This window comes from Somniosus microcephalus, chromosome 14 (genome assembly GCF_052327205.1).
Source record: "Somniosus microcephalus isolate GS21.2 chromosome 14, FLI_Smic_1.0, whole genome shotgun sequence".
In the NCBI taxonomy this organism is placed as follows: domain Eukaryota; kingdom Metazoa; phylum Chordata; class Chondrichthyes; order Squaliformes; family Somniosidae; genus Somniosus; species Somniosus microcephalus.
Genome location: NC_141000.1, coordinates 42822536 through 42842246, shown reverse-complemented (window position 1 = coordinate 42842246; position 19711 = coordinate 42822536). Strand labels below are relative to the sequence as shown.

The following is a 19711-nucleotide window of genomic DNA, read 5'->3' as shown; positions in this document are numbered from 1 at the left end:
GACCTTGTCCCCGGTTTGTAGTACCTCGTACGGACCGTCGTACGGGGGTCGCAGGGGCCCGCGGTGCGCGTCGTGTCGCACGAAGACAAAGCGCGCCTGCTGTAAATTTGGCGGGACGTGAGGTGCGAGTTCGCCGTGTCGGTTGACCGGAAGTGGGGCGAACTGCTGAGCGGAAGAGAAAGAGTCGAGCCGCTGCTGTTCGGCCGACCAAGGCTTGGTAGGCTCCGGAAGGAATTCGCCTGGGATGCGCAGCGGTTGTCCGTAGACTAACTCCGCTGCCGAGGACTGGAGGTCTTCCTTGACCGCGGTGCGTAGGCCGTGTAGCACCCACGGTAGGCGGTCAGTCCAGGTACTGTCCTGCAGGCCGGCGCGGAGTGAGGCCTTGAGTGACCTGTGGAAGCGTTCACAAAGTCCGTTGGCCTGCGGGTGGTACGCCGTGGTGCGGTGGAGCGTCACCCCGAGGTTGCGCGCTGTGGCCGTCCAGAGTTCGGAGGTGAACTGGGCGCCTCTGTCGGAGGTTATGTCGGCCGGTACGCCGAACCTCACAACCCAGGTGTTAACGAACGCCCTGGCGATGTCGGCTGTGGTGGTGGAGGTCAGTGGCACTGCCTCAGGCCAGCGTGTGTAGCGGTCGACCATCGTGAGGAGATAAGTTTGGCCTTGCGATGGCGGCAGGGGACCGACGATGTCGACGTGTACGTGGTCGAAGCGGCGGCTGGGTACCTCGAAGTCTCCCAGGGGTGCTTTGGTGTGCAGCTGTACCTTAGCCCGTTGGCAGGCGAGGCAGGAGGTGGCCCAAGTCCGAACATCTCTGCTGAGGCCGCGCCAGACGAAGCGCTTGGAGAGGAGTTTGACGGATGCGCGGGAACCCGGGTGAGAGAGCCCGTGGAGCGCGTCGAAGACGCGGCGGCGCCAGGTCTCGGGGACGACCGGCCTGGGTTGGCCAAGTGAGACGTCGCACGTGACTGCCGTGGCTTCGGGCCCGTGCACGACCTTGGCTAGGCGTAGCCCTGGCAGGCTGGTAGCCGCCGAGAGGAGGTCTGGGTCCGTGAGCTGGGCCGCTGCTAGTTGTGCGTAGTCGACCGCGAGGTGATTCGCACAGACGGCGGGACGGGAAAGGCAGTCGGCGACCACGTTGTCTCTACTGGAGACGTGCTGAATATCCGTAGTAAACTCGGAGACGGCCGCGAGCTGGCGTTGCTGCCTAGCGGACCAGGGTTCGGTGTGCTTGGCCATCGCGTATGTGAGTGGCTTGTGGTCCACATACGCGGTGAAGGGGCGGCCTTCCAGGAGGAACCTGAAATGGCGGACCAACAGGTGGAGTGCGAGAAGCTCGCGGTCGAAAGTGGAGTATTTGACCTCCGGGAGGCGCAGTTGGCGGCTGTAGAAAGCAAGTGGCTGCCACGCGCCATTGACCCACTGCTCGAACACGGCCCCGACCGCGTGGTCGGAGGCGTCGGTGGTGAGCGCGACCCGGGCATCGGCCCTCGGGTGCGCGAGCAGAGTGGCGTCGGCGAGCGCGTTTTTGGTGGCGTCGAAGGCGGCTGCCGTGTCAGTGGTCCAGGCTACGTCCATCTTGCCGGATTTTCCTCGGAGGGAGTCGTATAGGGGCTTCATGAGGTCTGCGGCTCTGGGGATGAACCTGTTGTAGAAGTTCACCATCCCGAGGAACTCCTGGAGGCCCTTGATGGTTGTGGGGCGGGGGAATTGCTGGACGGCCTGCACCTTGTTGGGCAGGGGGACGGCCCCAGCAGGGGTGATGTGGTGACCGAGAAAATCGATCTCGGTTAGGCCGAATTGGCACTTCGCCGGGCTGAGGATGAGCCCGTGTTGGGCTAGGCGCCCGAACAGGATGCGAAGGTGTTCGAGGTGTTCCTGTTTGGAGGAGCTGGCCACGAGAATGTTGTCTAGATAGACGAATAGGAAGTTCAGGTCCCGGAGGACTGAGTCCATAAGGCGCTGGAAAGCCTGTGCTGCATTCTTGAGGCCGAAGGGCATCCTCAGGAACTCGAACAGGCCGAATGGGGTGATGACGGCCGTTTTGGGGATGTCCGCGGGGTGTACGGGGACTTGGTGGTAACCGCGCACCAGGTCGACTTTGGAAAAGACGGTTCGTCCGGCCAGTCGGGCCGAGAAGCCCTGGATGTGTGGCACCGGGTATCGATCAGGGGTGGTGGCGTCGTTGAGGCGGCGGTAGTCCCCGCAAGGGCGCCAGCCTCCGCCGGGCTTGGGGGCGATGTGGAGGGGCGAGGCCCAAGGGCTGCTGGAGCAGCGGATGATGCCGAGTTGTTCCAAAGTGGTGAACTCGGCCCGCGCGATTTCCAGCTTGGCCGGGTTGAGTCTGCGGGCGTGGGCAGAAACTGGGGGGCCGGTGGTGGGGATATAGTGTTCCACACGGTGCTTGGCGGCTTTGGCCGAAAAGGTCGGGTTAGTGAGGGCGGGAAACTCAGCTAGGAGTGCCGAGTAGTCGTCCGTGGCTCTGGCGAGGCAGTAGGTCGTCGGGCCGGCCGAACGGGCCGGGGTAAAGGCGCTGGGGATGGGGGCCATAGTGTTGATGTCGACGAGGCGGTGCCTCGGAATGTCGACAAGGAGGCCGTGGGCGCGTAGGAAGTCGGCGCCGATGAGTGGGCAGAGGACCTTGGCTGTGAGGAACTCCCAGCGGTAGCGGCGGCCCGCGAGGTCGAGCGTGACCATGCGGGTGCCATATGTGCGGATTTCAGAGCCGTTGGCTGCAGCCAGTGTGATGCCGCGTTGGATCTCGAGGGCGGAGGCGGGGGTGATGCTGTGCTGGGCCCCTGTGTCGCACAGAAATCGGCGGTTGGTTCTGTCGTCAGTGACATACAGTAGGGGCTCCTTCTGCCCCGCGGCCATCGCGGGGGCCGATGCGGGGGCCGGTGCGGGGGGGGGTTTGAAGGTACACGGTGGCGTGCAGCGTTGAGCCCTAGCGCCAAAACGGGTGTGGTAGTAGCAGTGACCCGGAGTGGTAGGGCGGTCGGGCCTAGCGGCCCGGGAAGACCGCGTGGTCGCTGCCGTGAGGTCGGGCGCGACGTCGCGAGCGGCCTGTGCAGAGAGCAGCCGGTCGGCCTTTTCGGCTATATCATTCAGGTCCGTGGAGTCAGACTCCACAATGAGCGGGCGGATGCTGGCGGGGAGCTGCCGAATGAAAAGCGTGCAAAAAAGGGCGCCGGGATTTTTGTCGTCTGAGAGGGACAGCATGTGGGAAAGCAGGTCTGATGGTGAAGCGTCACCAAGGCCGGGGAGGTCCAGGAGTTGGCAGTGGCGCTGGTAAGAGGACATTTGAAATTTTTTAAGTAGCGCAGCCTTCAGATGTTCGTGCTTGCCATCCGTTGGTGGATTCTGCAGCGCTGCCCAAACCTTGGGGACTGTAGCGTAGGTGAGCGAGGCGACGAGGTAGTCGTACTTCGTGGCGTCGACTGTAATGCCTTTCAGCCGGAATCTGGACTCAGCTTGAACGAACCAGGCTTCGGCGAGGTTCTCCCAAAAGTCTGGTAATTTAACCGTGACTGCGTTTGTATCCGCCATGCTAGCTTAGGATTCGTCCTGAGCGTCGGGGTCACCAGTGTTGAGATACCGCGGCAAACGTGGGAGTCGAGACCAGAGCCAGTGAACCAGTACAGCTTTTTATTTCAGCCTCATGGCAAAACAGGAACTAGAAAAGCCCGCGCATCCACTTAAATACTTCCCAGACAGGAAGTGCTCCCGGCAGCCTGTCCCTGCGGGAAACAAGTTGCTGGAGGAAAGGGCCCCCGGCTGGGGGCTTCTGCTTAGACTGTCTGTGCCACCGTGAGCGGATTATGTCCAGTGGTGGCGTGTCGCCACAATGGAATACAATAATAGGTTTTTGAAATCGATTAAACCTCTCCCTAGGTTTTATAAGGGGGTTGTAGAGACTTGAGCCCAAAGAATAGGTGGGTTAACATTGAAGGAGGCGTTTTATTTAATCAAGCTTTTCTAAAACCTGGTATTATATGTGTGAAAGATGTATTATATGAGGTAATTCCAGGTTGGTTGCTGGAAGCGATAGTGAGGGACATGGTGTGGGAGGAGGATCAGAAGGCAGAGGAAAAAGCAATTATGATCATGTATGAGAAGATTGTGAGGGCAATGCCACAGGATTGGATAGAAGAAATAAATGCGGAAATCTCCAAAGGAAGTAAAATGCATCCCGCTTTTCTAAGCTTTCTGCTGGAGAAAGGGGGAGAGTTGGTCCAATTTGACAACTGTAGTACTCGAGATTTCTATGAGGCATTTATAGAATGTAGATTCAAGACACCTGCTGGTTTGGAGTTTTGGCAGAGTATATACCCACAGCTGGACTTCAACAGGATTTAGAAGGGAGTGTGGGCAAATTTTAAATGTCCAGAGTGGATTGAACTGGATTTCAAATTGGCTCATAACCAGATTTTTACCATGACGGTCTTGTGTAAGATTGGGCGAGTGGAGGGGGCAACTTGCCCAGTGTGTGGACATGGGATGAGACTCTGTCCCATTTACTGGTGTTATGTCCGCAGTTAAATGATTTTAAGTACTATGTTAGACAGTTGTGTGAGGTTTTTTTTGCTGGGTGGGGACCGAAGAGCGAGAATGTGACTCTCGTGGGATTCAATTTTGAGATGGGGATTGCAGGAGAGTCTGCCCGAGTCCAGCGGGGCGGCAGTTAATTTAATGTTCAGTTTGGCTAGATTCGTGATTGTGCAAAGAAGGAATGCTCTGGTTTTTAAGGGGAGGAGAATAAATCTTTAAATATAAGCTAAAATATCATTATAAGGCTCTGTGGATGTTTTATTCAGAAAGGAATTTAAAGATAGTATTTTATGATCAATTTTTAAGTACAATCAATATGTTACAGGAGACAAATTAAATTTCAGGTTTTGATGTTTTATGTGGGGGCGGAATGGCTGTGCAGAGCGATGGAATGGATTTGAATGATACAATGGAATGATCATGATGTTGTTAATGTTCAATAAATTATATATTTTTAAAAAGTGGGTAGCACCCTTGCCTCTGAGTCAGAAGGTTGTGGGTTCAAGTCCCATTCCAGAGACTTGAGCACAGAATCTAGGCTGACTCTCACTCACTGAACTGGTTGTTCGGGGTCAATCACAGGTTTTCCTGCTCTATCAAATTTCACTGCTGCTACCGTTTTCTTTGATTGGCTGTGGCACACAAAGCATCATCACATCCGTGCTTTCAAGTGCTCGGGCTTGTTGAAAGTCTGGTTCAGCAGCACCAGCAGCTGTCACCGCCTTCAGTCAGGTAATGTGGCATAAAGTGCAGTAAAGAGTTAGAACTTAAACCCATCTTTACCCATTCCCATAAGCATTTCTCACTAAAATGCAAAATAAGCAACTTGCGGCTTTTTTTTGCAGGGAGTGTTGTAAAATGCAGCTACATTTCTGGTGAAAGATGGCTACTGAGAATGAAAAGAGCAGACAGCCCGAGGCTGCAGGTCGGAGCCTGCACGGGGATTACATCTCCAACCCGCTGATGAGTGGTAAGCTTTTCAGATAACTAACACAAAATAGTGAGAGTCTTATACATTTCTGACCCAGTTACCCGTGCTGTGTTTTTAGCTCTCCTTGGAGGAGGAGTAACGTACTCGGAGAGCAGTCTGCTTCCTCTTTAATCTATTTTAATGGAAAACACGTGATCAGATCAAACACTGTAGCTTGTTTTTTTCCAGTCCTCAGGCTGGCCACTCGTAAACATTTGACATTTGGTTCACATTACTAGTTAAATGTGTGTTGGGGGAGTTGAGTGTGGAGGAAACATTCAGATGTGCAGTGTTTATTTTGTTAGACAGTAGGAGGCCCGATCCTGCTGAGGTAGACAGACTGGCGCTCACCTTTTGGATCCCAGATTTGGTATATTGTGCAGGAAGGGGAAGAAATGGTTTTAAACAGGAGCTCAAGTTGAGCCTGATCAGTTTGCAATCTTCCAGCTGCTTCTAGTGCACAAAATGTAGGATTGAGGTGTAGTCAGGAGGTGCGCTGACCAAACTACCTCAAATGGGTGTCAGCACTTTAGAAAAGCCCCTGTTACATTGTGCAGTTGCTCCTTTGTTGTTGTTACTTGCATACAGCGTCTTTCGCCACCTCAGGGCGTCCCAAAACGCTTTACAGTCAATGAAGTACTTTTGAAGTGTGGGCACTGTTGTAATGTAGAGGCAGCGGACCTGGGTGAAGCGGCGGCGGCAGCGGAGCTAACTTAAACTGAGGCAGCAGCAGGTAGGCCCCACAGCGGCGGCAGACCTGGGTGAAGCGGCGGCGCTAACAAAACCGAGGCGGCAGCAGCAGGTAGGCCCCACAGTGGTGGCGGACCTGGGTGAAGCAGCGGCGGCGGAGCTAACTTCAACCGAGGCGGCAGCAACAGGTAGACTTAACAATCTCAGAGCAGGAGAGAGAGAAGTAAAAAGTAATCAAAGTGTGACGTCACCAGAAAGCAGGTAAGTGATTGGTTGGTGAGTATTTCTCTCTTTCTCCTTTTTTCCAAACTTAAACTCTGTGGTTTATAGTTTCTAAGTTCTCTGTGGTGTACCGGGGACTGTTGGTAAACAAGGGCCCTTGAGTATATCATTTAATTATAGTGTAATTGGTGGTATTGATTTGATTTAATTTAAATTAATTAAAGGGTAAGTCATGGCAGGAGAGCTCGGCCCTATGGTATGCTCCTCCTGCGCTATGTGGGAAATCAGGGACACTTCTGTGTCCCTGACGACCATGTGTGCAGGAAGTGTATCCAGCTGCAGCTACTGGCAGACCGCATTGCGGCACTGGAGCTGCGAATGGATACATACTGGAGCATTTGCGATGCTGAGGACATCGTGGATATCACGTTTAATCAGTTGGTCACACCACAGGTGAAGGTTGCACAGGCAGAAAGGGAATGGGTGACCACCAGGCAGAGTAGTAGGCGCAGGCAGGTAGTGCAGGAGCCCCCTGTGGTCATCCCCCTCTCAAACAGATATACCACTTTGGATATTGTTGAGGGGGATGGCTTATCAGGGGAAGGCAGCAGCAGCCAACTTCCTGGCACCAGGGGTGGTTCTGCTGCACAAGACGGGAGGAAAAAGAGGGGTAGAGCTATCGTAATATTGCGGCCGCAAATGAGACTCCAGGATGGTGTCTCCCTGCTGCAAGGGTCAAGGATGTCTCGGGGTGGCTGCAGGACATTTTGGAAGGGGAGGGTGAACAGTCAGTTGTTGTGGTGCATATAGGTACCAACGATATAGGTAAAAAAACGGGATGAGGTCCTAAAAACTAGGGAGTTAGCAGGTAAATTAAAAAATAGGACCTCAAAGGTAGTAATCTCAGGATTGCTACCAGTGCCATGTGAGAAATAGAAGGATATTTCAGATGAATACATGGCTAGAGGAATGGTGCAAGGTGGAGGGATTCAAATTCCTGGGACATTGGAACCAGTTCTGGGGGAGGTGGGACCAGTACAAACTGGACGGTTTGCACCTGGGCAGGACCGGGACCGATGTCCTAGGGGGAGTGTTTGCTAGTGCTCTGGGGGAGGGTTTAAACTAAAATGGCAGGGGGTTGGGAACCTGAGCAGGGAGACAGAGGAAAGGGAAACAAGGATAGAAGCAAAAGACAGGAAGGAGAAAAACAAAGGTGGCAGTCAGAGAAATCAAGGCTTTAAATCAAACATGGCCACAGTAAATAATAATTCTGAAAGGTCTAAGAGCGTTAAAAAAACAAGCCTGATGGCTTTGTGTCTTAATGCGAGGAGCATTCATAATAAGGTGGATGAATTAGCTGCACAAATAGAGGTAAACTAATATGATATGATTGGGATTATGGAAACATGGCTCCAGGGTAGCCAAGGCTGGGAACTCAACATCCAGGGGTATTCAATATTCAGGAAAGATAGGCAAAAAGGAAAAGGAGGTGGGGTAGCATTGCTGGTTAAAGAGGGGATTAACGCAATTGTAAGGAAGGATATTAGCTCTGATGATGTGGAATCTGTATGGGTAGAACTGAGAAATATCAAGGGGCAGAAAACATTAGTGGGAGTGGTATATAGACCTCCAAACAGTAATGCGGAGGTTGGGGATGGCATTAAAAGGGAAATTAGAGAAGCGTGCCATAAGGGCACAGCAGTTATCATGGGTGACTTTCATCTACATATAGAATGGGCTAACCAAATTAGTAACTATACTGTGGAGGAGGAATTCCTGGAGTGCATACGGGATGGTTTCCTGGACCAATATGTCGAGGAACCAGCTAGAGATCAGGCCATCTTAGACTGGGTATTATGTAATGAGAAAGGATTAATTAGCAATCTTGTTGTGCGAGGCCCCTTGGGTCAGAGCGATCATAATATGATAGAATTCTTCATTAAGATGGAGAGTGAAGTAGTTGACTCGGAGACTAGGGTCCTCAATTTAAATAAAGGAAACTACGATGGTATGAGGCGCAAGTTGGGTAGGATTGATTGGGGAATGTCACTCAAAGGGTTGACTGTGGATAGGCAATGGCAAACATTCAAAGATCGCATGGATGAACTACAGAATTTGTTCATCCCAGTTTGGCATAAAAATAAAACAAAAAAGGTGACTCAACCGTGGCTAACTAGGGAAATTAGGGATAGCATAAGATCCAAGGAGAGGACATATAAATTGGCCAGGTAGTTAAGAAGGCAAATGGTATGTTGGCCTTTGTAGCGAGAGGGTTCGAGTGCAAGAACAAGGATGTCTTGCTGCAGTTGTACAGGGCCTTGGTGAAACCACACCTTGAGTATTGTGTGCAGTTTTGGTCACCTTATCTGTGGAAGGATGTTCTTGCCATGGAGGGAGTGCAGCGAAGATTCACGAGACTGATACCTGGGATGGCAGGAATGACGTATGAGGAGAGATTGGGTCGATTGGGCTTATACTTGCTGGAGTTTAGAAGAATGAGAGGGGATCTCATTGAAACTTATAAAAATCTAACAGGACTGGACAGACTGGATGCAGGAAGGATGTTCCCGATAGCCGGGAAGTCCAGAACTAAGGATAAGGGGTAAGCCATTTAGGACTGAGATGAGGAGGAATTTCTTCACCCAGAGAGTGGTGAACCTGTGGAATTCTCTACCACAGAAGGCAGTGGAGGCCAATTCATTAAATATATTCAAGAAGGAGTTGGATATATTTCTTAAGGCTAAAGGGATCAAGGGATATGGGGAGAAGGCATGGACAGGGTACTGAATTTGGCGATCAGCCATGATCTCATTGAATGGTGGAGCAGGCTCGAGGGGCCGAATGGCCTACTCCTGCTCCTATCTTCTATGTTTCTATGTTTTTCTTAGCAATTTAATGATCTGACCTTCACTTGCCGTCTGTGGCCGTTCGTTATCAAAACTTAGTCAAAACTGCTTTTGACTCTGCAGCTACATTTTGAACAAGTTCTAGTTTTTTTAGTTACCCAGGAGTAATTATGGGTAATATTATTTGGTCAATGACTACACTTGAAGTTATACGTATATGATTCTCATCTACTAAATATCTTTAAATATCAGCCTTTCGTACACCTCTTTAACCAGCAATGCTACCCCACCGCCTTTTCCTTTTTGCCTGTTCTTCCTGAATATTGAATACCCCTGGATGTTGAATTCCCAGCCTTGGTCACCCTGGAGCCATGTCTCCATAATCCCAATTACATCATATCCGTTTACAACTATTTGCGCTGCTAATTCATCCACCTTATTGCGAATGCTCCTCGCATTAAGACACAAAGCCTTCAGGCTTGTGTTTTTTAACACTCTTAGGCCATTTTGAATTATTGTTTACTGCGGCCATGTTTGATTTAAAGCCTTGATTTCTCTGACTTCCATTTTTGCTTTTCTCCTTCCTGTCTTTTGCTTCTATCCTTGCTTCCCTTTCCTCTATCTCCCTGCATAGGTTCCCAACCCCCTGCCATTTTAGTTTAAACCCTCTCCCAGAGCACTAGCAAACACTCCCCCTAGAACATCGGTCCCGGTCCTGCCCAGGTGCAAACCGTCCAGTTTGCACTGGTCCCACCTCCCCCAGAATCGGTTCCAGTGTCCCAGGAAGTTGAATCCCTCTCCCTTGCACCATTCTTCTAGCCACATATTCAGCTGAAATATCCTTCTATTTCTACTCTGACTAGCATGTGGCACTGGTAGCAATCCTGAGATTACTACCTTTTTGAGGTCCTAATTTTTAATTTACCTCCTAACTCCCTATATTCAGCTTTTAGGACCTCATCCCGTTTTTTTACTTATATCGTTGGTACCTATATGCACCACGACAACTGGCTGTTCACCCTCCCCCTCCAGAATGCCCTGCAATTGGGTCTAAAGGTCCGGACTATCTCTCCCTAAAGGAAAGGAACAACCTGAGAATGTTACCATTCTCCAGATAGCACTTTTAAGAAGTTTAGCTAGACTGTAACGTTCCGGATATCATGAGGGTCTGGAAAACTCCCTCAGAATTCTGCAACTCCTCACCAGAGTGTACAGAGATTGAGTTCGCGAGTTTGATACCGAAGTCTTATGTGAGACAATTCTTAAAATTATATAGATTTATTAAAGAACCGACATTTAATTTACAGTTGGTGAGCCAATCGCAACATTAACAGTTACAAAAAGAGAAAACTTACAATCTTATTATCAGAGAATCTTACTTTTAAATCTTACAGTATTACAGTTCTTAGTGTTCTACAGGATATTCACCAAAATCAAATACCTTTGATCCCCGAGGTACAAAGAGTTGGAGACTTACAGAGCCGCCTCTGAAGCTGAGAATCGCTTTGCCTGATTAAAGCAAGTCTGTTATCCCATTTGAAAGTTCAATATTTATACCTTTTTCCAGTGGTATTTCCTTTAAGGTTTTCTGCTGATGCTAATTATCTTTAGTCATTTTTCTGCCTATTTCTGCAACTCTTACTGCCACCTCAGCCAGACTCGTGTCTCATGTCTAGGTGTTCCAAGTTTACCATATAAAAACCAATGTGACTGCAGGTGTTCCTTACTTTGTCATCTTTACGAAGTGTAAATTAGAACACCTTATCCATGGTGAACCATTGGCCCCGATTTTCGGCTTGTGTGGGAAACGGTCGGGTTTCCCCGAATGTGGGGTTTCTGACACACACAAAAAAGTGTCAGCCAGCTCCATGCAATTTTCCCTCAATTGGCCAATTAATTCCCAGCATGTGGGAAGCCTTGCTAATTGTCCAATTCGAGTCAGAAATCCCCACAGTATGATGTCATCATCCGTGGTGCTTTCCAGGTCCATAGCAAGCACTGCATCCTCTGAAGGCTTCCAAATGAACCATACAGGATGGCAGAGGAGCCTGCAGCAGCTGTGGCCAGTGCCAGACCCCGAGCTGCCTTCAAAATCGACGAGGCTTCACTGCAGGCATTATTGGATGGGGTTAGGGCCCACAGGGAGGTCCTCTTCCCTAGGTCAGGGAGGAAGAGGCCTCCCACTGAGACCAATGCTGCATGGATGCAGGTGTCAGCAGATGCCAACTCGCTGGGAGTCACCAGAAGAACCTTGGCATTACATCTCTAACTCCTTCCTTTACTCCCCCACAGTACCATCCAGAGCCCCCGTCCTCACTGTGGAGGAGGAAGAGGCTGTGCAGCCAGACTCCTCAGAGGAAGCTCCAACCTCTGAGGGCACAGCGTCAGCAGAAGTAAGCGCACCCAGCACCAGCGCAGACACTCACACCTCGGGGGGACCTACGGGACGTAGAGTAGTGTTGTCACCTGGTGTTTCACAGCTCACAAGTGAGCCTCAGCAGATTCTGGAGACAGGGACAGCAGTGGAGAGTCCTCGTCGGAGGGCGCAGGACACTGCCAGCTCAGCTCAGCTGCGCTGCATGTCGACCCTTTGCCTCTGGATCCATCCGCAAGAGAAGAGGTGATGGATCTCCATGCACAGATGCAGGAGTCTCTGGCAGGTTTCATCTCCAGGGTCGCTGCGAGTGTGGAGCGAATGGAGGAGTCCATAGCGACCATGAGCAGAGCCTTTGTGGAGTCATTGGCGCATGAAGGCATCACCATGGAAAGGTTGGCAACCTCCATGGAGGAGATAACTCGCCAGGGTACGGAAAACATGGTGAGTGCACATAAGAGAATGACATCTCTTGACGAGCGTTGGCCATCTGTTGAACAGAGAAACCAGCTCCTCATGGAAGTCCTTCTGAGTAGGACTGCCAGTGCAGATACGGGTCCCCATGGCCCCCTAAAGCGCAGCAAGGTGCTCTCAAGCCACTTCCAAGCGCTGGCCCCTTCTGGTCTGTGCAGCTTCAGGTGAGTGAGCAGCAGCCTGGTGCTCCTGGTGCTCATCATGCTGTTCCTGGTTCTGCTGCTGCCGTCTCTGCTGCTGGAGATCCTCTAATGGCAAGAAGGGAAGGAAAAAAAGGCGTCCCATGCTTCTCGTAGATGCCTCCGCTGAGTAAGCGCTGAGTGAGGGTGGCGAGAGGGGCTTCCCAGGAGATCGCATTGGAGAAGTGTGTGAGGCTCCAACCTTCCACAGCTGCGCCCAAGCCTTGAAGAAGTAGCCCCAAACCTGCAACAACAAGGTCCTTCAACATACAAGTGCTGTCCCTCTAAATCGCAGCTTTCCCTGACCTGCAGCTGACAGCAAGCAAGCCAGCAAGCTTCACGCCAGCTCTCAGCAGCGGGGTTCCCCGCAGGCGGGTTTCACGTGGGGAAAGCCCCAAAGTCGCAACGGTCCCGGAAAATTGACTTCAACAAGCTGATTATTGGTAATTAGTGTGCCGACAACCAGTCCCGCCAGCGGCGGCCGGGACTGAAGCGGGGCGCGGGGAAACGGCGGTCCGAAAGTCGGACGGGGCGGGGAATCAGGTGGGGGGGGGGGGTCCCGACCTGCTTTTTCGCCGATTTTCGGCCCCCGGCCGCCTGAAAAGCTGCCCGACGGCGGCCAGAAAATTGACCCCATTGTTTTTGTTCCCAAAGGTCAGCCTGTCGGAGGCCTTCACCTTCTGTTTCAATAAGGTTATTTATTCAGGGTCAACAAATGTTTTATTTCAAAAGCCAGAATGCTTTCATAGCTATTTCATCGTTGGGTTTTAATAAGGCTTTTAAGATGGTGTATTTTCTGAATAGGTTATATGGCTCATTCCTTCACAGCCAGTGTTTGCTAGTCTGGGCCAGGTTTCAGACTTTATCACCTGACCATGTGGTGCATTTGTCTGACGATAACATGTTTTCCAGTGTTTTTGGAGGGCAAGAGACAGGGACGAAGGTTATGCCCTCTCATTCTGGATTCCCCACACGAGGAAATAGTTTCTCTCTACCTTATCAATTCCTTTAACCATCTTAAACACCTCAATTAGATCACCCCTTAATCTTCTAAACACAAGGGAATACAACCCAAGTCTATGCAACCTGTCCTCATAATTTAACCCTTTTAACCCCAGTATCATTCTGGTGAATCTGCACTGCACCCCCTCCAAGCCCCTCCAATATCCTTCCTGTGGCGTGGTGCCCAGAACTGAACCCATTACTCCAGATATGATTTAACCAGAGCATTATATAACGCTCGCATAACTTCCACCCCTTTCTATTCCAGCCCTCTTGAGATGAAGGCTAACATTCCATTATCCTTTTAAATTTTTTTTGTACCTGTCCATTATTTTTAAATGATGGACCCCTAAATCTCTCTGCTCCTCCACAGTTCCTAGTTTAGAGTCATAGAGTTATACAGCACGGATAGAGGCCCTTCGGCCCATCGTGTCCGCGCCGGCCATCATGCCCTGTCTAATCTAATCCCATATTCCAGCATTTGGTCCGTAGCCTTGTATGCTATGGCATTTCAAGTGCTCATCCAAATGCTTCTTAAATGTTGTGAGGGTTCCAGCCTCCACAACCCTTTCAGGCAGTGAGTTCCAGACTCCAACCACCCTCTGGGTGAAAAAGTTCTTTCTCAAATCCCCTCTAAACCTCCCGCCCTTTACCTTGAATCTATGCCCCCTAGTTATTGACCCTTCTACTAAGGGAAAAAGCTCCTTAGTATCCATCCTATCTATGCCCCTCATAATTTTGTACACCTCAATCATGTCCCCCCTCAGCCTCCTCTGCTCCAAGGAAAACAAACCCAATCTGCCCAGCCTCTCTTCATAGCTGAAGCGCTCCAGCCCTGGTAACATCCTGGTGAATCTCCTCTGCACCCTCTCCAAAGCTATCACATCCTTCCTGTAGTGTGGCGACCAGAACTGCACACAGTATTCCAGCTGTGGCCTAACCAGTGTTTTATACAGCTCCATCATAACCTCCTTGCTCTTATATTCTATGCCTCGGCTAATGAAGGCAAGTATCCCATATGCCTTTTTTACCACCTTATCCACCTGTTCCGCCGCCTTCAGGGATCTGTGCACTTGCACACCCAGATCCTTCTGACCCTCCGTCTTGCCTAGGGTCTTACCATTCATTGTGTATTCCCTTGCCTTGTTAGTCCCCCCAAAGTGCATCACCTCGCACTTTTCCGGGTTAAATTCCATTTGCCACTGTTCTGCCCATCTGACCAACCCATCTATATCGTCCTGCAGACTGAGACTACCCTCCTCGCTATTTACCACCCTACCAATTTTTGTATCATCCGCGAACTTACTGATCATACCTTTTACATTCATATCTAAGTCATTAATGTAGACCACAAACAGCAAGGGACCCAGCACCGATCCCTGTGGTACCCCACTGGCCACAGGCTTCCAGTCACAAAAACAACCTTCGACCATCACCCTCTGCCTTCTGCCACTAAGCCAGTTTTGTATCCAATGTGCCAAGGCACCCTGGATTCCATGGGCTCTCACCTTCTTGACCAGTCTCCTGTGCGGGACTTTATCGAAGGCCTTACTGAAATCCATGTATACCACATCCACTGCGTTACCCTCATCCACACACCTAGTCACCCCCTCAAAAAATTCAATCAAATTAGTCAGACATGATCTTCCCTTGACAAAGCCATGTTGACTATCCCTGATTAATCCTTGCCTCTCCAAGTGGAGACTAATTTTGTCCCTCAGAATTTTTTCCAATAATTTTCCAATAATTTTCCCACACCATTTTCCCTGCACCCCTTTAAAATTGTGCCATTTAGTTCCTATTGCCTCTCCTCATTCTTCCTACCAAAATGCTTCACTTCACGCATTAAATTTCATCTGCCATGTGTCTGCTATTTCACCAGTCTGTCCATGTCCTCCTGAAGTCTGTTACTAACCTCTTCAATGTTTATTGCATTTCCATATTTTATGTCATCTGTAAACTTTAAAATTATGCCCTCTATACCCAAGTCCAGGTCATTAATATATATCAAAAAGAGCAGTGGTTCCAACACCGACCCCTAGGGGACACCACTGCAGACTACCCTCCAGTCTGAAAAACAACTGTTCACCACTACTTTCTTTCTGTCTCTTAGCCAATTTTATATCCATGCTGCCACTGTTCCTTTAATCCCACGGGCTTCAATTTTGCTAACAAGTCACTTTATCAAATGCCTTTTGAAAGTCCATATGCATAACCCTCATCAACCATCTCAGTTATTTCATCAAAGATCTCAATCAAGTTTGTCAAACACGATTTGCCTTTAACAATTCCATGTTGGCTGTCACTTATTAACCCAGGTTCTTCCAAGTGACATTTTTTTCCCCAGATTATGGTCTCTTATTAAGGTACCACATCACCGATGTTGGACTGACTGGCCTGTAGTTGCCAGGTTTATCCCTCTCCCTTTCTTTGAACGGGGAGAGGGATATTTGAAACCCTCCAGTCCTTTGGCACCATCCCCATATCTAAGGAGGATTGGAAGATTGAGGCCAGAGCCGCCATAATTTCCACCCTTACTTCCCTCAGTAACCTAGGATACCACCCATCTGGACCGGGTGACTTTTCTACTTTGAGGACAGCCAACCTTTTAAGTACCTCCTCGTTATCTATTTTTCTCCTATCCAATATTGCTACTGCCTCCTCCTTTACTACTATATTGGCAGCATCCTCTTCTTTAGTGAAGACAGATGCAAAGTACAGTACTCATTTAGTACCTCAGCCATGACCTCCATAAGAAGATCTCCTTTTTGGTTCCTAATCGGCCCAAGGCTTCCTTTGACTGCCCTTTTACTATTTATATGTTTATAAAAGACTTTAGTGTTCCCTTTTATGTTAACTGCTAATATTTTCCATACACTCTCTTTGCCCCTCTTCTTTCCTTTTTCAGTTCATCTCTGCACTTTCTGTATTTTGCTTGTTTCGCTACTGTATTATGAATCTGACATTTATAATGAGCCTAATTTTTCTGTTTCATTTTAATCAAATTTCTTTAGTAATCCAGGAAGTTCAAGATTTGGATGCCCTTCCTTTACCCCTCATAAGAATGTGTTTAGTCTGTACCCGAACTATCTCCTCTTTGAAGGCCTCCCATTGCTCATTTACTGTTTTACCTGATGATCTTTGTTAGAGAAATAACCACAAGCCATTTATAAGTAAAAGGAAAACAAAAACCCTAATCATATCAGATTAAACCAAATCCTATGTATATAAGAATAAGATATCTTGCAGTTTGGTCTCCCCACTGTAGAGGAGAAGGCAAGTGTTACATTGTTGGCTTATGTGGCAGTGCAGGTCATTTGCACCACAAGATTGTGGGCATGAGCCAGTGCCCTCGAGTCACCCGCTGATACCTAATACTTAACCTGCAGCACCATCCTGCTAGATGATAGGAAAGGCAGAAGGAATCCAATAGCGCCAACCTCCTCCTTCAGAAAAACAAGGTCCCCAGTACAACCTGCATGCAACTTACTGTACAGCACTTTAATCCTGGCTCTGTGTCGATATCAGATTGGCTTTTGTGTGTTATTTACCTCAGTTTATATAATAATATCCTGTGCCTCTGTTCTCCTGTAAACCTGTTGATGACTGTCTTCGTTATTCTAAATAGGTCTACAGGAGCCACAAGTCAGGCTCTGCTCCAGTGATAATACGAACAAGCTCTGCTCCACTGGACATCATTATGTCCAGTGGGCTATGGACAGCATTTCTGCGCATACCACCACTGAAGCAGATCTTCATGGCCCGGATTTTGCGGGGCCAATGACGGCATACCCACCATCGTAAGCCCTCAGAATGGCCATGCAAGTTCTGGGTTTCCGCATGCGCTGCACATGTGCGAAAACCCGGAACATGCGATCTATCAAGGTTCGCCTTGATACATCGTTCGCATCCGTCCCAAAACACTTTCGCTGGCGCAGTGTTGCCCAATGTAAGGGTTAAAATAAATGTTAAATTAAAATTTTTAAAATGATTAAAACATACAAAAACATTTAAAATTAGTTCATGTAAATTTTGGCCCTGATTAAAATGTTTTTATTATTTTTCAAAAGATTACATTTTTATTTTAAATGCTTTTCAAAGGGACTTTAATTAATTTTGAGCATGGGAATATTTATTTTTATTAGACTTGTGTTAATTATTTATTTATTTGGGGATTTCTCAAGCTTTTAATAAGCCCATAAAAAATGCAAACCAAGCCTGTCTCCAGTGGTGTACCGCCGGGATCAGTGCTGGGTCCTTTGCTGTTTGTAGTGTACGTTAATGATTTAGATATGAATGAAGGAGGTATGATCAGTAAGTTCGCAGATGACACGAAAATTGGTGGAGTGGTAACTAGCGAGGAGGGAAGCCTCAGGCTACAGGATGATATAGATGGGTTGGTTAGATGGGCAGAACAGTGGCAAATGGAATTTAACCCTGAAAAGTGTGAGGTGATGCATTTTGGGAGGACTAACAAGGCAAGGGAATACACAATGAATGGTAGTCTTATGTTCATTAATAACTAGACATTCTTATTATGAACACAGCTAGCTTTTGCTAGACCTTTTATTGAGCACATGTGGACTAGGTACTGTATCTGTGGAGGCTTCCATCTTGACTGCTGCCTTGTGGGTAGCCTAGTGCCTCATGGGTAATGTAGTCTTCATATCATACAGCTGGGTAGTGTAGTCTTATACCTACAGCTATATACAGCTCTACGGCTCCACCTAGTGTCCACTATAGAATGACATGTTATTGATCATTACATCCCCCTTTCTTTGAGGTTTAACAAAATCAATATCAATCAACTTTCAAGAAAACAATAAAGATAATATCAGTAACACTTTTGTTAGTGCTCGATAAACATAAACATTTTCAAAACAGTCAACACATTTTCAAAGCTTTACATTGTACTCAAAGATTAAGTCTATCAGGCTCTTTTACTTCACGTGTGGATCTTCTCAACACGGGTAAGTCTGATGTGTCTTCATGAGATTGTTCTGGCGGTGAATGACAAGATGCAGTTGCGGCATTGTCATCAATCTGCTCTTGTATAGATCGAGGTCTCCTTGCGATCTTTGCTTGGAGAGGGTTTCAGTGTTTCCTTCACTCTTCATGCCATAACTCTCAATGTAGTCAATGCACTCTCGAAAAACTGCTGGCAGCTGGATCCCATCATACAGCATAGTCCTCTCAGCAGCCTCGGCTAATGGAACACCAAAGATTGGCCTGAGGGAAGGAGTATCCACCGGAACTGCTTCCTGCTCTGGTGCAGGCTTCTCCTTTTTCTCTTTCCACTGCTTAACAACATCTGCTGCGGTTATATCTTTGGACTTTTTCTCCTTGTGTTTTTCCTCTTTGTGCTTTTCTTCCTTTGGCTTCTCTTTGACCTTGAAGTCTTTTTCTTTCTTCTTGGAGAAACTAGGCTTTTTGAAGACATGGATACCCTTTGGCCTTTTCATCCTTGATGGGCTCTCTGCTTCATCACCTGAGTCATCTGGTCTGCTTATGGCACAGTTTATAAGGTAGACTCTCTTGACCAGTTCTAAGTCTTCACAAGCTTTGTCACCTAGTATCGAATCAAGTCTTTCAGCCACAACAGAAAACATGAGATGATGCACTTTGTCTTTGACTGTCACTTTAAGTCTGCATACACCTAAGCTATCTATTTTCTGTCCATTATAGTCCTTCAGTAGTACTGACTTTTTCTGTATTTTGGGCTTTTCTTTCATATTGTTAATGTCACTCATACTGATTAAGTTTGCTTTTGCCCCAGTGTCCAGTTTCAATGTAACTAATGCTCCATTTATCTGCAGTGGGATCATCCATTTGTCCTCTTTTACTGCATTAACTTTATGTTCAGCATTGTCTATTTCTGAGGGCTGCACATTTTCTGTATCTTTTTTTGATATCGTCACATGATACCATTCCTACAAAAAATGTCTCACTTAAATCAGTGTCCTCAATCACATTAACTCGTTGCCCTTTCGTTGTTTTTACTTTTGAAAAGCATTGTTTGGCAAAGTGATTCTTTCCATTACACTTTGTGCACATTTTTCCAAACGCTGGGCATTGTCTTAACTGGTGTTTGCAACCACAGCGTTTACAATTAAAAATGTCATCCTCCGATTGCTTTTCATTTCTGTTCTGCCCACGTTTCTTCCCCTTGTAGGACACAGCACCGACAGCAGCATTATCACTCATGACATTCGCATCATTATTGATTTCACGGAAAGTCTTTGCGTGCTTTCGAGCTAGCTTGCTGGCTTGGCATATTTTCACCGCATTTTCCAAATTTAGTTCGGTTTCTCTCAACAGACGTTCCCTGACTTTTTTATCATGAATACCAAACACAATCTGGTCACGAATCATGGATGCTTTGAGCTCAGAGAAATTACTTGTCTGTGCT

At 48.3% G+C, this 19711-nt stretch overlaps 1 protein-coding gene across 3 annotated transcripts in view; it reads left to right on the top strand.

Moving 5' to 3' along the window:
* Positions 1-19711, top strand: part of LOC147107462 (ankyrin repeat and SOCS box protein 9-like) — a 195142-nt gene that overhangs the window by 23661 nt on the left and 151770 nt on the right. For 2 of the 3 annotated variants that reach the window (XM_086006513.1, XM_086006511.1), the window contains exons 1-2: positions 5173-5277; positions 5391-5515. In XM_086006513.1, coding sequence (XP_085862639.1) covers positions 5428-5515 — 88 coding nt within the window. In that variant the 5' untranslated portion in view covers positions 5173-5277; positions 5391-5427. Of the gene's footprint in view, positions 1-5172; positions 5278-5390; positions 5516-19711 lie in introns of those variants that run through there. The other variant, XM_086006512.1, reaches the window with a different exon arrangement.